The sequence below is a fragment of the Prunus mume genome, linkage group LG6, assembly GCF_029339155.1.
Source record: "Prunus mume cultivar Tortuosa linkage group LG6, ASM2933915v1, whole genome shotgun sequence".
NCBI classification, from domain to species: domain Eukaryota; kingdom Viridiplantae; phylum Streptophyta; class Magnoliopsida; order Rosales; family Rosaceae; genus Prunus; species Prunus mume.
Window position 1 is genome coordinate 19,722,263 of NC_142703.1, and position 24,586 is coordinate 19,746,848.

General features: G+C 36.9%; 2 protein-coding genes and 2 long non-coding RNA genes across 4 annotated transcripts; 2 read left to right on the plus strand and 2 right to left on the minus strand.

Moving 5' to 3' along the window:
* Window positions 1-3,566: 3,566 nt before the first annotated feature.
* Window positions 3,567-5,500, plus strand: LOC148916372 (protein FAR1-RELATED SEQUENCE 5-like). Its single transcript, XM_089055113.1, has 2 exons — window positions 3,567-3,881; window positions 4,553-5,500. The coding sequence occupies exons 1-2, from the start codon at window positions 3,567-3,569 to the stop codon at window positions 5,498-5,500; spliced, it is 1,263 nt and encodes a 420-aa protein (XP_088911239.1).
* A 2,665-nt stretch (window positions 5,501-8,165) lies between these two features.
* On the minus strand, window positions 8,166-9,251 carry LOC107881459 (uncharacterized). The gene is made up of 4 exons (XR_001678087.2): window positions 9,164-9,251; window positions 8,968-9,081; window positions 8,772-8,852; window positions 8,166-8,601 (listed from the first exon to the last, which is right to left on the minus strand). It is a non-coding gene; the product is annotated as an uncharacterized LOC107881459 (long non-coding RNA).
* A 10-nt stretch (window positions 9,252-9,261) lies between these two features.
* LOC148916373 (uncharacterized) lies at window positions 9,262-11,448 on the minus strand. Its single transcript, XR_016127952.1, has 3 exons — window positions 11,313-11,448; window positions 9,427-9,682; window positions 9,262-9,330 (listed from the first exon to the last, which is right to left on the minus strand). It is a non-coding gene; the product is annotated as an uncharacterized LOC148916373 (long non-coding RNA).
* Window positions 11,449-18,911: 7,463 nt separating this feature from the next.
* Window positions 18,912-23,466, plus strand: LOC103335808 (Phosphoglycerate mutase family protein). The gene is given in 11 exon segments (XM_089053773.1): window positions 18,912-18,936; window positions 19,487-19,548; window positions 19,703-19,810; window positions 19,972-20,051; window positions 21,027-21,189; window positions 21,671-21,749; window positions 21,902-21,986; window positions 22,532-22,651; window positions 22,813-22,857; window positions 22,941-22,999; window positions 23,002-23,466. Coding segments are annotated over 10 exon segments (855 nt in total). The 5' UTR covers window positions 18,912-18,936; window positions 19,487-19,488; the 3' UTR covers window positions 23,058-23,466.
* Window positions 23,467-24,586: the final 1,120 nt, after the last annotated feature.

Consider the following 24,586-nt stretch of genomic DNA (forward strand, 5'->3'; position numbering starts at 1 on the left):
ACTTAAACTGGACAGATGAAGAAGGGCATGCATTCCAATTGGAGTTGGATTCTACTTATGAGGCAAAGAAGCATTTGTGGGAACGTTTCTTTGGATACTTTTCTCCTATTCTGGAAAATAATCATATTATAGCCATTCCTACTTTGAAAAAAGTTGTTTTAGTCCAAGATTGGCATGTAATTGACTTTCTTGTGGAATAAGTTAGGTATGGCTTTGACGCCACTTTTACCTCCTCTATTGTCACCAATGTACCATCCACATCCACAACCACCTCCACTCCTCCATCCACCACGGTAAAACAAAGATGTGGTGAAATCTTCAGAAGGTGGCTACTTGGCAGAGGCTCCGCCTTTGCCAGATTGAGGACTTCGATGATTGATTTGCTTCTTATGTTTTGGCTCTCGAGACTAGTTTGTGTTGAAATTTGTGTATAGATATACATGATATAGCCTGAATGGAACAACACATGAAGAAGTGGCTGAATTTGATGATTACTGAGCTGGAACTGCACTATGGTACCTGTTTTGCTTGATCAGGGCTCTCCATAAATTTGTTGAGGTTTTCATATTTGTAAAACCCAAGCTCTACTTGATTTGGCTTATGCTGAACCAAATTTGTAACGAGAGAAATCTCGCTTTGAATGACTATTTCTCTGAAACTGAACTGAAGTTTAGAGATTCTAGATTATAGCTGACTTGTTTCTTGTGGCTTAATGAGCTTTTGGTTACTTCAATGTTTTGAAGATTTTTTGAGATCAAGTGATCATTTTCATTTTTTGGCTGTCTTTGATCTATTCATCCTCTCTCATATTTATAGGAAATGCTGGAGTGGGTTTTCTAATCTTTTAATAATGGGCTGCAGATTTTCTAAAAACAAGATCTTTTATTTTAAATGTCAAAGAAAATGGGATTTTTATCTATTCTGGCAAACAAACCATCAACAGTCAGTTCATTGTGGTGATCACTTCTCCGCCTTTTGAAAGAAAACCTATCTTTGACCTTTATCTCTTTTTTGTAAAAGTTCAATATGCCATGATGGTTAGTTTGATTTTTCAGGTGAACAACTCCCTACTCCCAACTTATCTTTTTTAGAATATATAGCCTGCTTATCCCTTGGAAATGGCACCTGTTTTGGAGCAAAAATTTTCTGAATATAGAAAAGGATTTTGGTCTTCTTCTTGTATGTAAAGACTGGATAAATCTTCCTGTAAGGTCTGCCTTCATTAATTCCCCATCAACTCTCTTGTGACTAGTTGAATTTGCTGACTTTTCAAAGTCAGGTAGTCACGTGGGTTTGCTTCAATTTTGGGCTCTTCTCTTTCTCATTTGATCACGCCAAGCCTAGGTTGAGTTTTGGGACTGTGGGCTGATTTCTTTTCTCTGTTTTTTCAAAATCCAAGTTTACTCTCGTGGGCTAGGCTTTCTCGATTTTTGGGATGTTTTCTCAGTTTCTTTAAATCAAGCCCAAGTTGTGCTTATGCCTTGTGGGTTTCAAAAATGGGCTGGGCTCCGCACAATTTTTAGGCCCAAACACCCCACCCTTTTTGGGAACAACGAGCGCTAGAGGGATACGTTGTGGGCCCCGATTATGATGTATTTGGTTCCTACAACCCTCTTAGGCTGAGATGCTTGGGATGGTGCGCTGGGCCACAATAATATGAACATTTGTTTTTGCCTGGGCAGCCTTTCTTTACCTTGTTTGGGCTTGGGCACTTCAACCACTTTTGACATTGTAGTTTCAATTCCATCAATTTTGCCATTGTGGTTTTGTATTTGCAACAATTCCAGAACAAGTTAGTTTTTTCTTCAATTTCTTTGAAGGTGCAAGCTATAATTTCGTCAACCCAAAACCCTTGAGTGTAAAAACTAGTCTGAAAATCTCCCTGTTTCATATTAGGGCTTGAAATTTGCCATTTGGGTTTAGGGTTCTTTAAAAATTGGGATTGGTGGATAAATTTCGAGCCCTAATATGAAATGGGGTGAGTTTCAGGCAAGGTTTTACACTCAAGGGTTTGGGTTGACGCAATTGCCCCTTGCATCGTCAAAGAAATTGACAAGAATACTAACTTGTCCTTGAATTGCTACAAATATGAAACTACAAGGGTAAAATTGATGGAATTGAAACTATAAGGTCAAAAGTAGTTGAAGTGCCAAACTACAGAGACTAAAAGTGACTTTTGGGAAAGAAAAAAAATTGCCCTTTGAGACACGTGGGAAATGAATAAACAACTAATGATGCATTGATTAGAAATGGAATACATCATTTGAAGCACTTGGCTAAGGAAGCCACCTCTGCTAAGCCAACGGAGAAATTGGACCACATATAGGCCCAACACATTTGAAGCCCAATCATGCCATAATAGAGTAATGGCCCAAGCATCATGCACATTAAACCCATTAATTATTCCACGTTTAGGTTAGACATAATTGACATGAATGCGGGATAATGGGTCTCGACAGACTCAATAGGCACATGCCATGTAGACCAGGACGACGAGAAACCAATCACCAATAGATTGTATAAAAGCCAATTTCCACTTAATGAAGAAGGTAACTCTTTCTATAACTAAGAACCCGAAAATTCTGTGGTGCCTCAGCTGTACCGGTATAGCCGGCTATCCAATGGCTGAGTTTCCATGTTAAAAAAGGAAGGCTGAGATTCAATGACTTAGTAACCTATTGAGCCCCAGTTATTAAACACGTGAGTGGCATGTGAGGAAAGAGAAAGGCAGGTTTGGAGGATGAAGAAGACGCGCGCTCTCCTCTCTGGTTGCCCAAATCGAAAATCCTAAGAGCCCATCCAATCCTTAGTGCATCCAGGAACTCTTCTCTTTGCTTGCCCAACTCCAATCCTTAGCGCCTCCAAGAACTCTTCTCTCTGCTTGCCCATTGTCTCTGCTTGCCGACGAACTCTTGGCTCTGCTCCAATGAAGTATTGGCTCTGCTAGTTCGCCAGGAACTCTTCTCTCTCACTTGCCAAAATCCATCCTAAGCACGTCCAACTATTGTCTGTGCTTGGGCAAAACGCATTGCAACAAGGTAATGCTCACTGATTTGAGGTCCTCAACTTTTCTCTCTGCTTACCCAAAACTCATATGCATATACCAAATTGATGGTGGGTCCAACCTCCATGATGAAATGGTCACCAAATTGGAGGTATTTAATAAATTTAGTTTAATATGTTGGCATTGTCTGATATAGAATTTCAATTTCGCAGGGGAATGGATTTGTAATAACAACGTGGTTGTAAAGATTTTGAAGATCCTTGGCTGTTAAGTACGATATTTGAGTTTGTGGCAAAAGGAAGTGTAAGGAGGAGGCTTTGAAAGTATGGAAACATTAAGTAAGATTTCAAAGAACCCTCTTTTCTGTTTAGGACTTGAAAGTATTTTGGGTAATGAGTTGATGCAATTGCATGTTTTTAGTTGCGAAACAATTATACATGGTGCAATTATTGACCTGAGTATGTGCAATTGCATGAGATTATTCATTTGTGTTTTTTTAAGAGAAAGTATGTTAGCACATAGAATATAATGTAATTTCAGTTTGAAATTATGTTTCTCAGGCATGGAAAGGTCTGGTAAGATGGACAGAGGTGTAGAGACATCAGAGGGTGGTTGTAGTGATTTAGGGTATCTGGGTGGTTGTGAAAGGTCGAGTCACAGGGCACCGGCAACAGAGAGTGGGCATATGTCAATCGAACATATGGTTAGTCAAAGTAGTGATGATAATGGTGGTGACATGATTGCACTGAGGAAAGAAGATGTTATGGGGAAAGAATTTAAACCGATAGAATTAGCGGAAGAATATTATATGAGTTATGCAAAGGGCATTGGATTTAGGGTGAGAAAAGACAAATTGGTTCGAAATTCGGAAGGGAGAGTATGTAGGAGATAGTGGTGTTGTTCTAAAGAAGGTTTGAGAAATGAGAAGTTTAATGATCGATCAGATAGGATTCGACCACCGAAGCCAATTACAAGAGAGAATTGTTCTGCCCATTTTTGGGTGGGTTATGAGAAAAACGTGATGTTTACGTCGTTACGAATTTTGAACCACATCACAATCATCAACTAGTTACTCCACTTGAATTGCCATATCTCCGATATAAACATGTCGTTCGAAATTTCGATTTAGCACAAGCAGTGGGAATGCGAAGAGCATTGTTTAGAACATGTCAAACATATGAGTATATGGTCGACCAATGTGGTGGGTATTTAAATGTTGGTTTTCAAATAAAGGATCTGTACAATAAGTTGGATGCATCATGCAGGGAAATTTTGCTTGACGGTGACACATAAGCTGCACTCTCTTACTTGAAAGCGAAAGAAGCAATGGATCCAGAATTCTTTTGTAAGTTCAGTGTTGACGAGGAAAATAGGCTTGGTAATTTGTTTTGGAGGGACTCCACTTCACTTTTGGATTATATTGCCTATGACGACGTCCTCATATTCGACAGCACGTACAAAACAAATGTTTAAGACAAGCCCCTAGTGTTGTTTGTCGGTTCAAACAACTATCGTTCTACTGTAATGTTTGGTTGCGCATTATTGCAGGACGGGACATTTGAAACATACAAGTGGTTATTGGAAACATTCATGGCATCCATGAAAGATAAGAAGCCAATATCAATATTGATGGATGGCGATGAGGCGATGCGTAAAGCCATTGATGATGTGTTTCCCATGTCTAACCATCGGTTGTGCTCATGGCATGTGTCAAGGAATGCACAGAATAACTTGAAGGATGATGAATTGCTAAGAAATTTTCAGGCATGTATTTGGGAACCATTTGCATTGGACGAGTCTGAGAAAAAAAAAAGGAAGGTTTTGAGGGAAAAAGCGAGTACTCCGAAACAAAAAGAATGGTTGAAAATGATGTATGCAAAAAGAGACTCATGGGCTGAATCATGTATGAGAGGAAAGTTTTTCGGTGGTATGTGCACCACTCAACGTGTGGAGTCCATGAACAAGTATGTGAAAGATTACTTGAGGAAAGGGGTGAAGTTGTTTGAATGTATTCCAGCAATTGATAGGGCTATGTTACGTCTTAGAAATACCATGGTGAAGGATGGTTTAAACGCAAAGTACTCAACACCAGTCCTTAAAACCATATTGACAAAACTTGAGCAACAAGCTTCTCTGATTTACACGCATAGGTGCTTTGTATTGGTACGTCATGAGATCGAATCTTGTTCAACACTCACCCATGATAATGTGATGCATAATTTTGGAGGTCCTGTATACGTATTGTCAAAATATGGTGAACCGCATAATAATTGGACTTGTGTTTTCCACGGTGGGGAAAATATGCGGATAGAGTGTGGATGCCGGAAATATGAAAGTGAAGGGATCCCGTGTTGCCACCTGTTTTATGTAATCAAGTGCGAGCACCTTATGCAAATTCCTCCAACACTCATAATGAAGAGATGGACAAAGAGTGCCCAAACTGATACATGTAGGGAATTTATCGGCAAAGGCGAACACACTACCAACGAGTTGTAGAAATGGTGAGGTATGGAAGTTTAAGTGCTATGTCAAACAAAGTATGTTTTTATGCATCGAAGAGTGCAGATGGTTATGCCATGTTAATGAATGAGTTTAGTATATGGGAGAGAATTTGTGAAGGCTTACGGCAAAAGGAAGAAGAGACAAGTCTGAAATTGTGAGTGTTGAGCAATGTCCTCCAAATATTGTGAAAGATCCAAATATCGTTAAGACAAAAGGCACTCAAGCAAGGCAGGGTGGAACGCGCAAGCGTCGACAATGTCATTTGTGTCGCGGATATGGACATACAAAACGTAATTACTCTCAAAGAAACTTGCATCCAAGTAGAAATGCATGTGTGAATATCCCATCAGGTAGTCAAAGCTATCAGTATAGTTATGATAAAGGGCCGTCCCCGGACATTAGCTACAGTTATCCTAGTCAAAAGGTTTCTGAATGCAGAGGCAACTATGTGGTTGATTTGTCAGGTTCGATAGTTTTTCTACTGCAGACCCAACCGGTTCTACCCCCAACAGTGACGATGGTTTCTCATTCGACAATGGTGAACCTAATTTCCTATGTACTAGTTCAACCCAAAACAATTGTAGTTTTGGAACTTGGTTTACATGTAACAATTAACATTAAATGTAGATTTAGTGATGGACAAGATGCTTTCATATGAATGACCTATTATTGTTTTATGTATGTATTGTTCAGAACAAAAGTATTTTCTTGGTTATCTTTGTCTTTGCGCTAGACATTAATTAGGTTTGCGTTTTTAAGGTATGTTTAGTTTGCCCATAACCGGTCGGCATTTGCATTGCACACGTGCAATTGCATGACGGTGATGCAATGCAAGGTATTGTGCGCAAACCCATAATAAGGAAAAATGGATCATATTTTTTTGTACAGACATAATTTGACCTATTTTTTGAACTATAAATCGAAGGGCAAAATGAACCAAAATACAGAGCATGTAAATAAATGGTAAGGGGCAATAAGCCGAACATATTATATTACAAAACGACCAATTATCGAAATTACGTACTAATAGACACTGTCATTTAGCAAAAATGACTTCCCAAAAGATCCCGAATTTTGTAAAACACAATGTGATTAACCCTAATTTCAATAATAGAAATAGGGTCGTAACAACGTATTTGCTTGGTTTTCGTTGTCTTTGCGCTATATATTAAATAAGTTTGCATTTTAAAGCTATGTTTAGTTTGCACACAGTCGGTCTGCATTTGCATTTCACACATGCAATTGCATGATGGTGATACAATCCAAGACTGACTATGCGCAAACCCATAATAAGCAAAAATGGATCATATTTTTTTGTACATGCATAATTAGACTTATTTTTTTAACTATAAATCGAAGGGCGAAATCAACTGAAATACAGAGCATGTAAATAAATGGTAAGGGGCAATAAGCCGAACATATTCTATTACAAATCGACCAATTATCGAAATTACGTACTAATACACATTGCCATGTAGCACAAATGAGTTTCCAAAAGATCCCGAATTTCGTAAAACACAATGTGATTAACCCTAATTTCAATAATAGACATAGGGTCGTAATAAAGTAGTTGCTTGGTTTTCGTTGTCTTTGCGCTATACATTAAATAAGTTTGCGTTTTTAAGCTATGTTTAGTTTGCACACAGCCGGTCTGCATTTGCATTTCACACATGCAATTGCATGACAATGATGCAATGCAAGACTGACTGTGCGCAAACCCATAATAACAAAAAATGGATCATATTTTTTTGTACAGGCATAATTAGACCTATTTTTTTTAACTATAAATCGAAGGGCGAAAGCAACTGAAATACAGAGCATGTAAATAAATGGTAAGGAGCAATAAGCCGAACATATTCTATTACAAATCGACCAATTATCGAAATTACGTACTAATACACATTGCCATGTAGCACAAATGAGTTTCCAAAAGATCCCGAATTTTGTAAAACACAATGTGATTAACCCTAATTTCAATAATAGACATAGGGTCGTAATAAAGTAGTTGCTTGGTTTTCGTTGTCTTTGCGCTATACATTAAATAAGTTTGCGTTTTTAAGCTATGTTTAGTTTGCACACAGCCGGTCTGCATTTACATTTCACACATGCCATTGCATGACAGTGATGCAATGCAAGGATTGTCGCAAAACCCATAATAACAAAAAATGGATCATATTTTTTTGTACAGGCATAATTAGACCTGTTTTTTCAAACTATAAATCGAAAGGCGAAATCAACTGAAATACAGAGCATGTAAATAAATGGTAAGGGGCAATAAGCCGAACATATTCTATTACAAATTGACCAATTATCGAAATTACGTCCTAATACACATTGCCATGTAGCACAAATGACTTTCCAAAATATTCCCAATTTCGTAAACCAAAATATAATATTGAATAATACACATAGGGTCCTAATAAAATTTGGAACTTCCTTTTCTTTGTCTTTGCACTATCCATTAATTAGGTTAGCATTTTGAAGCTAGCTTTAGTTTGCACACAGCCGGTTAGCATTTGCATTGTAAACATGCAATTGCACGACGTTGATGCAATGCGAGAGTACTGTGCGCAAACCCCTACAAAGGAAAATGGATCAATTTTTTTTTTACTGGCATAATTAGACCTATTTTTTGTACTATCAATTGAAGGCCGCAATATGAACCGAAATATACTACATGAGAAACGATAACGGCCAATAAACTGAACATATTATTTTACAAAACAAAGATACCATAATCCGAAAAATGTCATTGTATCCATAATTTACTTGGTTTTCTTTCTCTTTGGGGTACGTGAATGAAGACTTTTCTCACCTTTGCGTTTTTGGTATGTGGAGGGTTGTTCTGCATCCGGATTACCCTTAGCTGCGGCCCCGTCCTCATCAGCGTCCTCATCCTCATACTCATCCTCATCCCCGTCTTCGATCCAAACTTCCTCTTCCTCTTCATCTTCATCTTCTTCTTCGTCTTCTTCGTCTTCTTCGTCTTCTTCGTCTTCTTCTTCCTCTTCCTCATCTTCTTCATGCTCTTCTTGTATCACAAGTTTGGTCTTTCCTTTTCTACCTATGTCATGTTTAAATTTTGTGCGACACTCCTACATAAAGGGAAACATTGACATATATAAATAATCAATTTTGTTCAGTTTTGTTGTGCACACGAGTGATGATGGTTTGCATTGCAGAATGTAACATATTATTTAAAATTGCAAAATTGAACATCTTATAAATCAAACTTTACAATGGAGGTTAGAAGTAACAAACTTACATGTTCTGCATCATCATCTAAGATGTGTTGAACAAGACCCGAACTTGCAATGGTTGTTCCTGAGGTGTTCTTCAATATCTCCTATTACAATATAACATCGTTCATGTTCAATACCATGGTTTGTTATTTCAATATAACATCCGTGATGTCTGTTAATTTTATGAAATCAGTATGAAATGAAGTTGAACTGACTCACATTCTCTTGCCGTAGGAGCCTGATCTCTATGCTTGCTTGCCATGCAGTTGAAAATAGTACAGCATTCAACCCAGCAATTAGGTCCAAAAGCTCAGTTGCAGCTTCAGCAGTTACCTACATTAAGGCACATGTAATTACAACAATGATCACCGGAAGCCCTCATGTATTAATAAATTATGCAATAGAAGCTACTTACATGCGTGACACCATCAGGTAATGGTAGATCAAGGCTATCTTGCCCACGGGGTATCCGCACAAGTTTACTTTCATTTTCGGCGGCCCAGATGGTATTCGTGACCATAGCCGAGGAGAGATGTTTCCTACCCTTATCTTGGCCCCTTCCGGAGTTCGATGTTGTTCTTCCTTTGGAATTCAGGTATCATTTTAGAATTTTGAAAAATTACATGAATCTCATGCAGCAAGTGTAATTACATAACAAGCGTTCAGTGTAGAACGTACCGCTTCACGTAAATCTGCATAGTGGCGATACCGTATGTACTCATCCCTTGGTTTGAAGACACGTACCTCGAACACCCCAGTAGCCATAGGACCCGATATTCGTTTTGCTGGCTTCCGTTTTTTCGAGCTTGAGGAAGCCACTGAAGAGTTACCTTTCGTACCCTTTGCAAGTGTGGTCTTCGGGGCCCGGGAACCTTTATGAGATGCTCCTCCCTCAATGCACTTGTTCTTCGTCCTCATTGTTCCTTCGACTATCCTTCATAATTGATTTAAAATAACAAACAATGAAATAGATTATCTCTACCTCAACATCAAACAATATACTAACTATTTTGACCAAAAATAAAACAATACAGTAACATGACATAATCTTAACATACATTCAAAAACATTTCACAAGCTTCCGTACTCATTGCATTTCTTTCTCTATGTTGTTTACAAACAAAAATTCATTCATTCCTAGCCCATTAGGCATTGCCTCACATGCGAATTGTTAACTGAAGGCTTCATTTCAATTAGGAATCTCTTATGCAGTTAAGAACGGATAATTTGTGGATTCACTTCAATAAAGCAGTTCTTTTGTTTATATCAGAAACTAAACTATACATTAGGTCGTCACTGGTTGTATTGAATAATACAACAAAATGGGAGTAGATTGCAGTAGAAGGATGCAGACAAAATAACAGAAAAACACATAAACACACACACATTGCTCCAACAAAACCCACAAGCATCAATACCATACCAAACAATATCAACAAGTAATACACTACATGAAAATCCACAAAGTGAAAATCAATATGCAGTCTCCACATTGTACTTTTGATGACAGTCTCCCTTCATAATTTATAAAATAGTAGATTTGCCAACATTAAGAAAGCAAGGCCAACCATTCGGAGCTATTGCTATTGCTCTAAATTATCACTTATCTCCTATAAAATCATATTTTTAGTGTAAAACGCAATGGAACTAACAAACTGAATTATGCATAACATCAAAACACAAGTAAGATAGAAAAGGATCAAAGCACACCTTTAATAGGACTGCATCCAGTATTGGTCTTCCTACCCAAAGACTTTGATAACTAAAGACTCATTTGCAAGAGAAATTTTCATAACTAATAGATAACGGCAAAGTTATATATCCACAACAAATTTTAGGTTCCATCAAGCTTTCAACACATCAAAATGAACACAAACATAACATAAGTCATAACTTCTTTTTTCCCCATAAATCTCTACTTTGATTGATACCATAAGGAAAGCTGCAATCAACCACATGTAATTCCCTAAACAAATAATGAGCAGAAATTTTGCTTCATAGTATTAGTACCTCTACCTTCTCATCCCCATCCCCATAAAAGTTATATATCCACAACAAATAATTTGTGTCTCTGTCTTTTATTACGTAAACTTCACAACAGATAATTTGATTAGTTTCTTATGTTCAATCATCAATCTGAAAGCTCCCTCCACATTCTAATTGTTCTAATCAGCAACAGAAAATGACAAAGAAGAACCATGTCTCATCCCTCACACGTTTCTAATTTGGACACAGAATTTCCATTCCAATGCTATTTCTTCACGGGCCCATAAGAAAACAGAAAAAAATAAAAAATAAAACAGGCATGAAAGTTTGATATAATTCCCTAATTCCATGAACACTTTTCTTATCTTATTTTTAAGATCTAAAAACAACATAATAACAGGCATACAGTAATATGAATTTATGAGTTTTGGATTGAGTAAATAATCCAGCAAAAAAAGCAAACAGAGATTGAAATTTTTAGAAAATAAATCACTCAATAAAAGTAAATGAAAATGCAAACAGAGATTGGAAATAACAATATTGAAGATTAAGCATTTACAGAAGAGTGAGAAATTCACCTTCGGTAGAGAGAGAGTCTTCAATGGCAAAGTGACGAGAAGGAGTGCGGCTGCGTCAAGGGGAGAAAAAAAGTGTGTCTGCTGGAAGCTGCAACCTACTCGAGAATATGGATAATGATCTGCACGAACTGCTAATGGAGGACAGAGATGGTTAGATAGAGAATCGAAGGGGGAAAAGAAACAAAAGAAAAGAAGAAAAAAGAAAGCCATAATCGAACCTTGCGTGGCGGCGCGACAATTGAGAGAGCTTTGGCAGTGTGACGGCTGAAGAAGAATAAGGATGAGGTTTCAGTTTCACGTAGAGAGAGAGAGAGAGAGAGGAAATCAAATCGAAGAAGGAAAAGAAACCTAAGTCTGTTTTAGTTGTGATGATCCTGTGTGTGTGTGAGTACGGTAAAATTTTAGACACCCAATACAAAACAGCCACATGTTAACTATATATTAATTAATTATATTGGACCGGTTCCTTGTAGTAGAAAACCGGAATCGGAACCGGTCTGGTTGGATTTGACTCGATTTTTGACTTTTTTTATTCAACACAGTTTTTTTCCAATATTTTCAGTTTAGTTTGGTTCGGTTTTGCGGTTTTGCGGTTCTAATGCCCACCCCTAGAATTGAAGGGTTTGGGCTTTACAAATCGTATGAATTGAGTTTGGGCTTTAAGGTTCAAATTCAAGTGTTTAGGGTTTATGGTTCGTTGTTGTTTAGGCTTAACGGTTAACATTGAATTGGGTTGGGCTTTAGGGGTGAAATTGAATTGGGTTTGGGCTTTTGGGTTGAAATTGAAATGGGTTTGGGCTTTAGGGTTAAAATTGAATTGGGTTTGGGCTTTCGGGTTGAAATTGAAATGGGTTTGGGCTTTAGGGTTAAAATTGAATTGGGTTGGGCTTTAGGGTAGTTACAATTGAATTGGGTTGGGTTTTAGGGATCGTATGAAATGCGTTTCGGCTTTGTGGTTAAAACTCAAGGGTTTAGGGTTTATGGTTGATGATTTACGGTTCAAATTGAAGGGTTTGGGCTTTACGAATCGTATGAATTGGTTTTGGGCTATATGATTCAAATTCAAGTGTTTAAGGTTTAGGGTTTGTGGTTTATGCTTAAAAGTTAAAATGGAAATGGGTTGGGCTTTACAGTTAAAATTGAATTGGGTTTGTGCTTTAGGGATCGTATTAATTGGGGTTGGGCTTTACAGTTAAAATTGAATTGGGTTTGTGCTTTAAGGATCGTATTAATTGGGGTTGGGCTTTATGATTAAAATTCAAGGGTTTAGGATTTACGGTTAAAATTTAGGGTTGGGCTCTATGGTTAACACTGAATTGGGTTTGGGCTTTAGGGTTCAAAGTATGGTTTTATGTTTAAAATTGTATTGGATTCAGGTTATACACTGGCCCCAAGCTTGGGTTTTAATATTTTTAACTGATTCAAGTAGTATGTGATTGTCATATATAATTTTTAAAAGTAGCGACACCCGGAAAAATGTTCACGTAAGGGTTACTCGAAAAAATTAACCCAACCAACAAATGTTTTCAAACAAACCACATTTTTTGTTCAGACAAACGAAATGATTGCATTTAGGGGTGGGCACCGGATGGAAAACGAACACGAATCGAGTGGTGAAAAAATCGAAAAAAACTGTTGAGCAAAAAGTCAACAAGCAGGGACGAGCAGGACCAAATCGGTTCCAACAGGTTCGATTCGGTTTACACCACACCGCCGGACCGAACAGACCGGTCATATATATATTTTTATTTTTACAAAATTTTAAAATCTAATGCCATATTTTAAATTTGATAATCACTATTTTTCCAAGTTCAACTTCAAAAAATTTCTAAATGTATGAATTGGATTATTTGTTAATTTTTAAGCCAAAAAAATAAGTTATTTATTATAATTTTTTTTAAAAAAATATTAAAATAATAATAAATTAATAATCCGGTTCAAAATGGACGAGCAAGTCGAATGGTTAAATAGTACAGTCGATCCGGTTACGGTTTGAAGTGAGAACCGGACCAAACTGGACCGCGCCCACCCCTAATTGCGTTCGTTGAGAAAAGTTAGCCGTTCGCCCAAAAAATGTTTCCAACCAACTTACTTTTTCAAACAAACGGAGTGTGGCTTATACCGAACGCAAGGGTTGCATTCATTCAGTAAAGTTAAACGTTCCCCCAAAATTGGGCCCAACCAACTTACTTTTTCAAACAAACGGAGTGTTTGTTCTAGAGAACGCAACTATTGCGTTGGTTAAGTAAAGTTACCCGTTGCCCCAAAAATGGGCCAACCAACTTACTTTTTCAAACAAACGGAGTGTTTGTTCTAACGAACACAATAGTTGCGTTCGCTCAATAAAGTTACCCGTTCCCCGAAAAACGGGCCCAACCAACATAGTAATTTAAACAAATGGGGTATTTGTTACGCACGAACGGAATACGTGCGTTTGTAGAGAAAAGTTACCCGTTCGCTCAAAAAAGGCCCCAACAACCTTATGTTTTCAAACAAGCGAGCTACTTCTTCAAAAGAACGCAAGAGGTACGTTAGTTGAGGAAAGTTTTCTGTTCGCAGAAAAAATATATCAACCAACTTACTTTTTCAAACAAGCGGAGTGTTTGTTCTAGCAAACGCAAGGTTCGCATTCATTCAGATAAAGATACCCGTTCCCGAAAAATAGAACAAATCAACTTACTTTTTCAAACAAACGGGAAGTTTGTTCAAACAAACGCAAGGGTTTGCTTTCGCTTAGAACAATTAGACGTTCTGACGGAAAAGATGGCCAACAATGTTACTTTTTCAAACCAACAGGGTTTTTGTTCACACAAGCGTAATACGTGTGTTCGTGGAGAAAAGTTACCCTTTCGCCCAAAAAATGCCCCAACAACCTTACTTTTTCAAACAAACGGTAAACTTTTTCAAACAAACGCAATATGTGCGTTAGTTGGGGAAAGTTTCCTGTTCGCGGAAAAAATGTATCCAATGAACTTATTTTTTCAAACAAACGGAGTGTTTGTTCTAGTGAACACAAGTGTTGCGTTCGTTCTGTAAAGTTACCCGTTCCCCCAAAATTGGGCCCAACCAACTTACTTTTTCAAACAAACAGAGTGTTTGTTCTAGCGAACGCAAGGATCGCGTTCGTTCAATAAAGATACCTGTTCCCCCAAATAATAAGCAGAACAAACTAACTTTTTCAAAAGAACGTGATTTTTGTTCATACTAACGCAAGGGGTTCGTTCATGGAGGAAAGTCACCTGTTTGTTAGAAAGATGGGCCTAACCAACTTACTTTTTCAAATAAACGGGGTATGTGTTCAACCGAACGAAAGGGGGTGCATTCATTTAGAAAACTTCGACGTTCCCACGAAAAAGGGACCCCAGTCCAAACTACCAAGTCCCAAGTACCAGGTACCAACTACATACGAAGTATTATTTAAGGAGTTACTTCCTATACATTTCAACTCAAAGACTTCCAACTATTTTACTAATAACATTACTCATACACAATCTGAGAGAGAAAAAAAAAAACCCAAACAATGTCACATTCAATGGTTGGTAGCTCAAGAGGCTTCTCCATGCCTAAGAAGAATAGGGTGGGTGATGATGATGATATTGATTCTTCGAATTATGTCCGGCAGCAAGTGAAACGAACCCATGATGTCACCGAGGCTAGTAACAACGTCTGTCATGCAAGAGATTCAATCACCAAGTACCACATTTACCATGGAGGGATTGAGATCGGCTTTGAGATGTTTAGGAAATATGCTCAGCATGTTGATGCTAGTTCAAGTAAGTGAGACAAAATCCAGGTATTCGAAGCAATTGCTATTTTGGAGAAGCGAGGTCCATGAAGCACCAGTATTTTATCATTTGCATTGTGTTGTTTGTCATAATTTCGGATGTAATTTCAGATGTTATAATTCCAACCGTAATATCGAATGTTAAATGTTATAATCAGTATGGTAGAATAGTTTGAGGGTTTAGTTTTGTAACAAAAAAAAAAACCCCTAAATATGGTTAGGGGACCTTTATTATCAATGATCTAGGAACTCATGTTTCGTAAATGAAGTATGTGCCCCAAATATGCTATAATGTTCCCATTGCGGCAACAAAAAAACTCATGTGTGCAATGTATTACACGAAGTAGATAACGTGCAATTGGAGGTCATGTAATGCAATTGTACATGATATAATGCAAAAATAACGTCCCTGTATGCAAAAAAAAGATACGTACATGCAATTGCACTTGCTATATTACAACGAACCTCAACTGTGCTCAAATAGGGATATATACATGCAATTACACCTAATTTCTAAACTATAATCCCTTATGACCTACTGTCAAACTTTCTACTTTGCCTGGGAGCGTATCATTGGCTTCCTTGCGATGGGATGATGAGGGATGAAGGGACCAAGTTCGGCAAACTTGTCAAGTTCTTCGTCAACAACTCTTTGAGCGGACTCCCTTACTTCCTTTAGACGTATGTTTTTTGGGTTCTTCAGCAATGATAGTGCAATGCGAACCCGCTCACTTGCATGTTGAAACTACAAATAAAAAACATCCCGTCAAAGAAATGATTAACAAAAAAGATCTGACATGGAAGACAAACGTATGAAACGATGTATATGCCGACTCACTTTATTTGAACCGTGTGATCTGCATTCAATGTTTTCTAGCCAATTCATAACGTAGATACCACAATCGCATCCATTTAGTTGTCTGCGAGCCTTGTCACTTCGGACAATGTTGAATTTTGCAAACTGCCATCCCTTTTGAAAATATTTGACAATCTCATCATTGTAAATGTAGTCCAAAGCTTTCATCTACAACACAATCAATTCAAATTAATTCTTAGTCGGGATGTTAGGATAATAAAAATACCAACCAAAATTAGGTAAATTAAACTTACAATTTTTTCCGCCAATTGATAACGACTTGCGTTGTATTGAGAACCGGGGAGGCTATCCCATATTTCAACCTTTTTATCACCAATAAGCACCACTAGCAAATACCAATGATTCCCGATTCGATCCAATACGGGAATGAAAATTTACAACCACAATGACTTGCTTAGAAAAACATACGTAAAAAAAAGCGCACTAAAGATATTGTAAAAAATAACTTAAATTGATACCTTCTCGCACTTCTTAAGGCCTACGGTGAACCGGTTTGAGTTTTCCCTTCTAAGTTTGGCACCCAATTCAAAAAGTTTACCATCACTTGTATTATTAACTTGCTCCTACATTCACATATAGTGTAAGCATAAATTCATTTACTAAATCACAAATTATAACAGTTTGAAAAATATGAATGCTTACCGACATATACGTGTGGAAGTACCAATTCCCTGACCCCTTTTCTTGTAGATAATACACTTGCATGTTCAATACTCTATCAGAAATCCACATTTCGGGCCTCAAGCACATGAACTCATCTCTCGTGACATGATGTTCGTTTCCAATTTGAATTATAACTTCCTTACTACAACGAATGAAGAAAGCAATTGTTATAATTAAATTCACGTATGCGACAACATATAAGGAATTTGGTCAATTTCATAATTCAACATTTGTAAGTAGTTACCTTGAAAGGTTGTTAGACCTAAAAATGTAACTAAATAACTCAAAATCGGAGTCTTGTAAGTCCCGGGTTTTAACTTGAAAGGCCCAATTTTAATCTTAGACGCTGTCTTCTGCACAGACCTTTCCTTTTGCGCTTAATGGGTCAACCCATGGCTCTCTACAATGAAGCCCTGGACGCCTTTCGGCCGTTCGACGTGTTTGAATTCCACTATAATCACCACGGGCCAATTTTGTGAACTTCTTCTTTTCCACACCAATTTTCAACTGTGGAAAAGGGAATTCAAATATTACATTTACGAAAAAAAAACATTTCAGTATTTTACAACTATGTAAATAAATGCATACTTAATAAATCTAAAACATAACAAGAAACCCGATCTTGAAACTCCTAATCGCTCATCATACGTCGGGCTCACTGAAAGTCTGTCCATCCGGTAATGGTGTCCAAGGATCGTTTACATCAACTGCACATTTCTCCTTTAATTTGCTAGATTCTTCACCCTTCTTCTTCACAACATTGTCACCACCTTCATCTCGTATTTTCAATGGCCCGTCCTCCTTAGTTTGATTTACATCTTCATGTCCCGGATGAATATGTTGTCATGCGTTTTTCATGAAGGAGCTCACTTGACTCATTACCTTGTTAGTGAGTTCCAACATTGACCGCTGGACCTTTGCCTGTATTATTGGCCCCAAAGCAAGTCCTTCAATTGATCGCTTCACCTTAGCCTGTATGACTGGCGCCAAACTCATAGAAACTTCTTGAACAATTCTTTCAAGGTTTACTCTAGACACTTCATTCGTTGGACGATGCTTTGAAACAACCCGAACGGTAGGACTCTCAAACCCACCTTCCTTTCTAACCCATTTAATCATTTTCCACACCGACTGATTGTCCCAGGACACAATGGGATCCAAAGCCTTATCAACAAATGAACATATTTATTAAATGAAAATATTAACAAATGAACATATTTATTAAATGAAGATAATATGGTAAATTAACAATATGTATATTCAAAAACATTTAAAATAAAATAAAATAGATCATGAGTCCTATTTTCTTAGGACACAACTACACATAATTTCTCTTTTTTAAATTTAAACTGAATTACTAATATTTTAAAATAAAATATTTATATTAAAAAAGAAAAACCAATCACTCGTGTGCCAAAGGGTATGGAAGAAGAAAGGCATCAAATAATAGAAACTCTATGCCAATTGAAATATGTCCCCTATATAAAATTATTTTTTCAGATAAATATTCCCCAAGTTAAAGTGAATCAAACACTGGCTATAAATCATGTGGCATTATTCCGTCTATCTAAAGTAAATCACCAAAGCTCTCCAACCAGTAGTCACAGATTACATGGACTGAAAATGCAGACAAGCAATTTGTAGGTCCATAGCCCAGAACAGACAGTCCGCCAGTCGCTCTCATTTCATTTCCAGTAGCGCCAACAACACATCATTGGCCATAGTACTAGCAGAATTGTCAATCCCATTTGGCCACTCCTATATATATCACCATCACAAGACTCTTCTTTAACATCCTCTCTTCTCCCACTGTCCACCCTTTTGCTTATCTTCTCTGTCTACTCCTGGTAAATTCTTCCATCTCAAATCATACTCGTATTTCATATATTTCAATTTCTTAATTTGTAGTTGTTTCTGGTGAGTTTATTCGACATGGGTTTGTTTTACTTTCGCAGATTACTGACTTGGTGCATTTTTTTTCCGATTTATATGATATAATTTTCATGATATTCCTTTGATTTATGAATTTGGATGGTAGAATCCTTGCTTGATTTCTAAAGTCATGTCATGTCGTGTGTTATGGTTTAATTGTAAGATAATGCTGGCACGGGAATTAAAGATTTTGGCTTTGGAACATCGCATTTGGGAATGGTGACCCTTCCCTGAACTCTTTCTGATTTTAAGCAACTGGGTTGAATTTCTTAATATCTTTTGTTCTTTTCTTCCTTTTGTTGGTTGAAATCCATGATAGGAAGCAATGCTTTGGATGTGGTAGGCTTCAGAACAGAGGGATTTGAGAAGTAAGCCAATAAGAACAAACAAAGAAGTGAATGCAGTCAGACCAAAAGAGGAGAGAAAAAAGAAAAAAGAAAAAAGAAAAAAAAAGGATATGAATGCTGGGAGCCAAAATAGAAAATGTTAAAATTTAAGCGTCCATAGATTCAGCTTGAATTGTGTCCGGCTTCCATTGCAGATAATTTATTCTCCTAGGAAGACTATGTCAGAGTCATGAATGCATCCTGCTGACTACAATATTTTTCCCCAAGTCTTCGCTAGCTTTTCAAACAAAAATTATGAATTTGAAACAGTAATTTATGAATATTTGGATTCTGCAGAAAATGATGATTTCGAAACATTAACATGTCGTGTTTTTAGAATTGCTGCTTAATGGCTGATTATTATATCTCTTTAACATGTGAAGCTTTAAATCTTGAACTGTGGTTATATACTTAAAGTTATAATTTTCACCAAATACTCGCTTCCTTGTTTTTCTTGTACTCTTATGATCATCTTTTTTATTTATTTATTCTCCTTTTAATGTTAATCTATCTTTTATTGGCTAAGCTGCAGATATGGACAGTGGTTCAAGTCCAAGTTTGTTTCCACTGCACCGATGCAAAACTATTCACCTGGTTGGAACCAACTTTGATTTTGGATTTGCATACATTTTGTTATAGATTTGAAGCTGCTATTTTTCTTTGGTTTGAAGGACATTCAAGATTGTCCTATTTCTTGGATTTTTCTCTCAAATCATCGCATTGTGGTCTTACAAATCCTTGCATTCAGGTGAGGCATGGACAAGGAATCCACAATGTAGAGGGAGCTAAGAACTACAAAAAATTAATGAAACCTGAATATTTTGATGCGCATCTTACTCCACTAGGCTGGCAGCAGGTGGGAAGAAGGCATTAAATTGTTCTTATATAGATACTGTGTTAGAAAAACAGAAAGGAAAAAGAAGAAAGGCCTGTAACAAATATTTTCCTTCTACAGATAAAATAACAGTGTCATGAGAGCAATAATGGTAATGAAAATTTTGGTTGCTATGGGTACAGGTTGATAATTTGCGTAAGCATGTTCATGAATCTGGGCTTTCCAAGAGGATTGAGTTAGTCATTACATCTCCTTTGCTAAGGTAATCATGCCATAATTCTAGAATTTTGCCCAGCTCTCTGTCTTTTGTTTGCTGGATAGTGCTTTTCTTGAACAGAGATTCTTAAATTTATTTTTGTATTTGTCACTTGAAAAGTTCAGTACAAAATGCAGAATTATAGAGAAAGACCCATTTTCTGAATCTTTTTCATTGAAACAAACTGAGCAACAGAAAAGGCCTATTCTGGTTAGTTAGACTAAGGTGCCTTTACATAAGGAAGGAGCTTGAGAGGAGATGAAACTAAGGGTTGGGTTGTATGTAAGGATCTTCTTCAAAGAAGTGTTATTTTGGAGTTGCAAATGTGGTACCTAGAGGGGTCATTTGGAAATTAAATTGTTAGTTATTTTCTCAATAGATTTTTCTTTCTTTGTTAGAGGTTTGCTAAGCACATGGAAAAACTTTTAAATTTTTAAAAGATCTATTTCTTTTTAGAGTCATTTGGTGTATTCGGGACATGGGTATTAGAGTCTTTCTTGGCATGAATAGTTGAATACTGGTGGTCACTGACGGAAACTCCCAACGTTCTAGGTACAAGCTGACAACTATCTGTGTGTCATTGGGCATCTAAATAGATGATATAGATGATATGATTTTGAGACAATCTTAAATTATCCTTCTGTTTTAATTTGATATATGAATTTTTTTAAATATTTTATTGGTCTTCCAAGCTATTAGAAGGAAAAGAAATATAACCACTTGTCTCAGTGACCAAATAGTTTATGCTTTTGAGTTATTGTTATTGAACTTGGTTGGTCCATTAGAAATTTTCTTTTTGATGTAACAATCAAGTTAAAAATGATGACATGGCTATAACCAGTTGTATGTTTACAACGAAATAAATAACCAGTTGTTTTACTTAACATAAATGCTACATATATATGAAGATGCCTCCTCCCTGGAAACATTCTATGGTTTAGATGCTGTTAAGCTTTACTTAAAAGTGCTTTGACTTTTTAGGGCTCTGCAAACGGCTGTTGGAGTATTTGGAGGTGAGGGCTACACTGACAGAACGGATATATTGCCACTAATGGTGGCAAATGCAGGATATAGTGAGCATCCTTCAATTTCAAGTCTTAACTGCCCGCCCATCATTGCAATAGAACTTTGTCGAGAGCATTTGGTATGTCTTTTAGAAACCAAAACGTTGTCGTCTTTGCAGTTAATCATGATTTTAACTTAAAGTGAGTGAATCATTTGCAACTTATTGTGGGGCATTGATAAACCTCAGTTGGTGAAAATTATTAACCTAGTGGCTATCTTCAATATATACGGAAGAGAGTAAATTATTTCATTTGTGCCTTGGTAGTTTAATTCTTGTGATGTAACATTGCTTGACTTGGCTTGTGTTTTCGAAGTACTTTTGAATGACAGAATTTTCTTATTGATCTTGATTAGAAGAAATGGGAAAGAACCTTGTTCATTTATTTCTATGCATGAAATGAGAAATCGTTTGAAATCATACTGAACTTGGTGCTTATTAGTTGTTGCATTATTTCTTTTACTTTCTCTCATATTAAAAGAAAAAAAGTTCAAAGAATACATAGTCTTTGCTGTATTGACGCTCATGGCTTTAAATGTGTTTTGTAAATTTCTGTTTGCAGGGAGTTCATCCCTGTGATAACAGGAGGAGCATCAGCGATTATCAGTTTCTATTTCCTGCGGTTGATTTTTCACTGGCAAGTAATTGGATGGTTAACAATAACTGGGGGAAGAATTAGTGGTTATAATTTAATTTATGGTACTTGTCATCTTTGGTGGCAGTTCATAAAGATGGTTATTAATTTCTAATTTTCAGTATGTGCATGCAAAATGCCCATTAATTTCACAGATAGAAAGTGATGAGGATATATTGTGGAAGGCAAATGTCAGGGAGCTGAAAGAGGAAGTTGCAGCTAGGGGATTGAAATTCCTGAACTGGTGAGTTCCTGTTTCATTATTGGATTGGGTTTCTATTGATTCTTTTAGGCCTTAACCAATATCAGTTAACATGCTAAAGCCGAAACTCCAGATTGCACTAGAATAATGCAGTTTTCTTGCATATGAGTGATTAAATAATGATTGGTAAAAGGGGCTATGTGTTAATGGGCTTTATAAATATCAGCTTCATGACAGACCAAGTTTCTCAAGGTTTACAAGGTGCTTTGATCAAGCTCATCTTGTAACCTTTAGAAGCAAGAAGCTTATTATATGGATCACATGCTCCGTTGTTGGAGTTAGGTCTTATTCTTCACAAACTTTTGGGTTTTTAGTTTATCAGGTCTTTTCAAGATCTCATCCTCCATGAGATCCTAATGTTTTTTCACTGCTCTTTTTCTTGTATGATTTAACTTGTATGGGCTGTCAAGATAGCAGCCCTAGTTTTTGAGAAGTATGAAAATTTACTGACTTCTGACAGATCCGTAGACATAAATATAAGAGTTGAATTGATATGAGTTTGGTACCTTCTTCTCATCAATTCACAGGTTGTCGACAAGGAAAGAGAAAGAGATAGCAATTGTTACCCATGGTGGATTCTTGTTTCACACACTAAGTGCATTGCTAAATGATTGTGACCCTTTGGCGAAAAAAGAAATGTGCAAACAGTAAGTGTGATATATAGACTTTCACTCTATGCAAAAATCACTAGCTTAGTAAATATTTCAAAAGGATCATGCCTACTTTATTAGCTAAAGTTAAAAATAAATAGGGACTTAAATGCTGAATCATCAAGCATCACATTATCACTTCTTTACTGTCCTTGCAGCTTTGCAAATTGCGAGCTTCGCTCCATGGTCATTGTTGACAGAAGGTGAGCTTATGATTGTTTCATTAGTTTCAAAAGGGATTCCATCTGTTTGTTTAGGATTCTTATGACCTCTCTTCATTCTCCAGAATGACAGGGTCTGATTCATCAACAACTAATTATCCAGGAAAGATTCCTGATGGGCTAGATCTCCTAGTGATGTTGCTAGTGAGAACCTTGAGAAAGAAAAGTCTAACTTAGTTTAAAAAGAAAGAAAGAAAGCTGCCACAAGCTGCGAACAAATTGGATATTGTGCATGCTTGGAATATCAGGCTCTTCCCACTTTACATGCTACATCCTGTTGTGTTTTGACGACTCCGAGATTCATAGGCGTAAAGTGGTGTCCGGTTTGTCCATGAAGAAGAGTACAAGATTGCATTTTATGAGACCTCTTTATTTGCTAAAGAGAATAACTTGTAAAATACACATCAGTTTATGCTTGGCCTCTCCCACCAGCTTATTTGGCAAGTCCTTCCCTTGTTTGTGTTTTTCAACCTTGTTGCCCAGCAATAACCTGTAGCGAATGGACTATTTGAATTTCAGACATTGTTGGCTACTCTTCTAGGCTGCCGATGCATGGTCAGTATTGAGTAAACAGGTGAAATTTTTGGTTTCTGCAGTCGGAGCAAATTGGGAAATCAGCATGCGTATGAGGTTTTGGAATCTAGGTTTAATTTTCCAGTAAAGCTGAGAACCATTCAATATGATATTATTTTCCAGTAAAGCTGAAAACCATTCAATATGATATTATTTCAAGGAAATGCAGGGACTAGTAAGGTTTTAGTCAAAAAAAAATTTCATTTTTGGAAAAAGCCAAAGTTTTTTAAAAAAAGACAGAAAAACCTCTCAACTATCAAATCAAAGACATCAAAGACATGCAAATGTAAAGGATTTCTTAGGAAATCTAAAAATAAATAAGGGTAATTTTTTCTATTTTTGTTTATTTTACAAACTTTCTCTCTTCTTTGTGTTTTTCCAAAGTCTCCCTTTTGTCTAACCCCATTTACATCACCCAGCCAGACCTGGTAATTCTCCACCTCAAGACCATATAGAGCTTCAACATAACAGTGGGATTTTCTCCACGTACTAGGTGCATATATAGAAGCTCCTTAAGCATATTATGTCGACATCTCAAACATTCCTGTAAATGCAAGGGGCTTGTAGCTCAAGTAATTAAAAATATTTATCCATGCACCAAAGATCCTAGGTTTGATTCCCCCCTCCCTAATATCGCTTGTAAAAAAAATAAAAATAAAAATCCTCATAGATAATTCATGACAAATGGTCCTAAAGCTAACTTGGTAGTATCATGAGGGCTCCAAAGCACTTGCAATACCTAATCGAGGCCTTGAAGACAACCTAAGCAATTGGGTGGAAGATTTAAGCTCGTCTCCCAAGATTGGAACCTTTTTCTGGACCCTCTCACATGGCAAGATCTTGACAAATGAACACTCAGTTCTCATGGGACTACGTGGAGGTAATTCTTCCTTTTTTTTTCGGTTAACACACCTTTTATTAAGGAACTGCTATTTTTCGTGGTTCGGTAATTGCTGTTGATCTGAAAGCTACCAGTTATGAGCCTCTTCATTCTTTATTCAGCCTTATTGCTAGCTTCAAACTTCTCCTAGCCAAGGGGGTGTGCCCCCTTTATCATAATTTCAGGGAAGGCAACTCCCTCCTTTCTACCAAAATAAATATTTAAAAATAAAAATAAATAAAAAAGTCCGGCAAGGCA

What these genes read in the sequence shown, in the direction of transcription:
- LOC148916372 (XM_089055113.1), top strand. Translation starts at nt 3,567, where the DNA reads ATGGAAAGGTCTGGTAAGATGGACAGAGGTGTAGAGACATCAGAGGGT. An exon ending in TTCGAAATTCGGAAGGGAGA is followed by an intron (nt 3,882 to 4,552) that starts GTATGTAGGAGA and finishes GCATTATTGCAG; the next exon opens with GACGGGACATTTGAAACATA.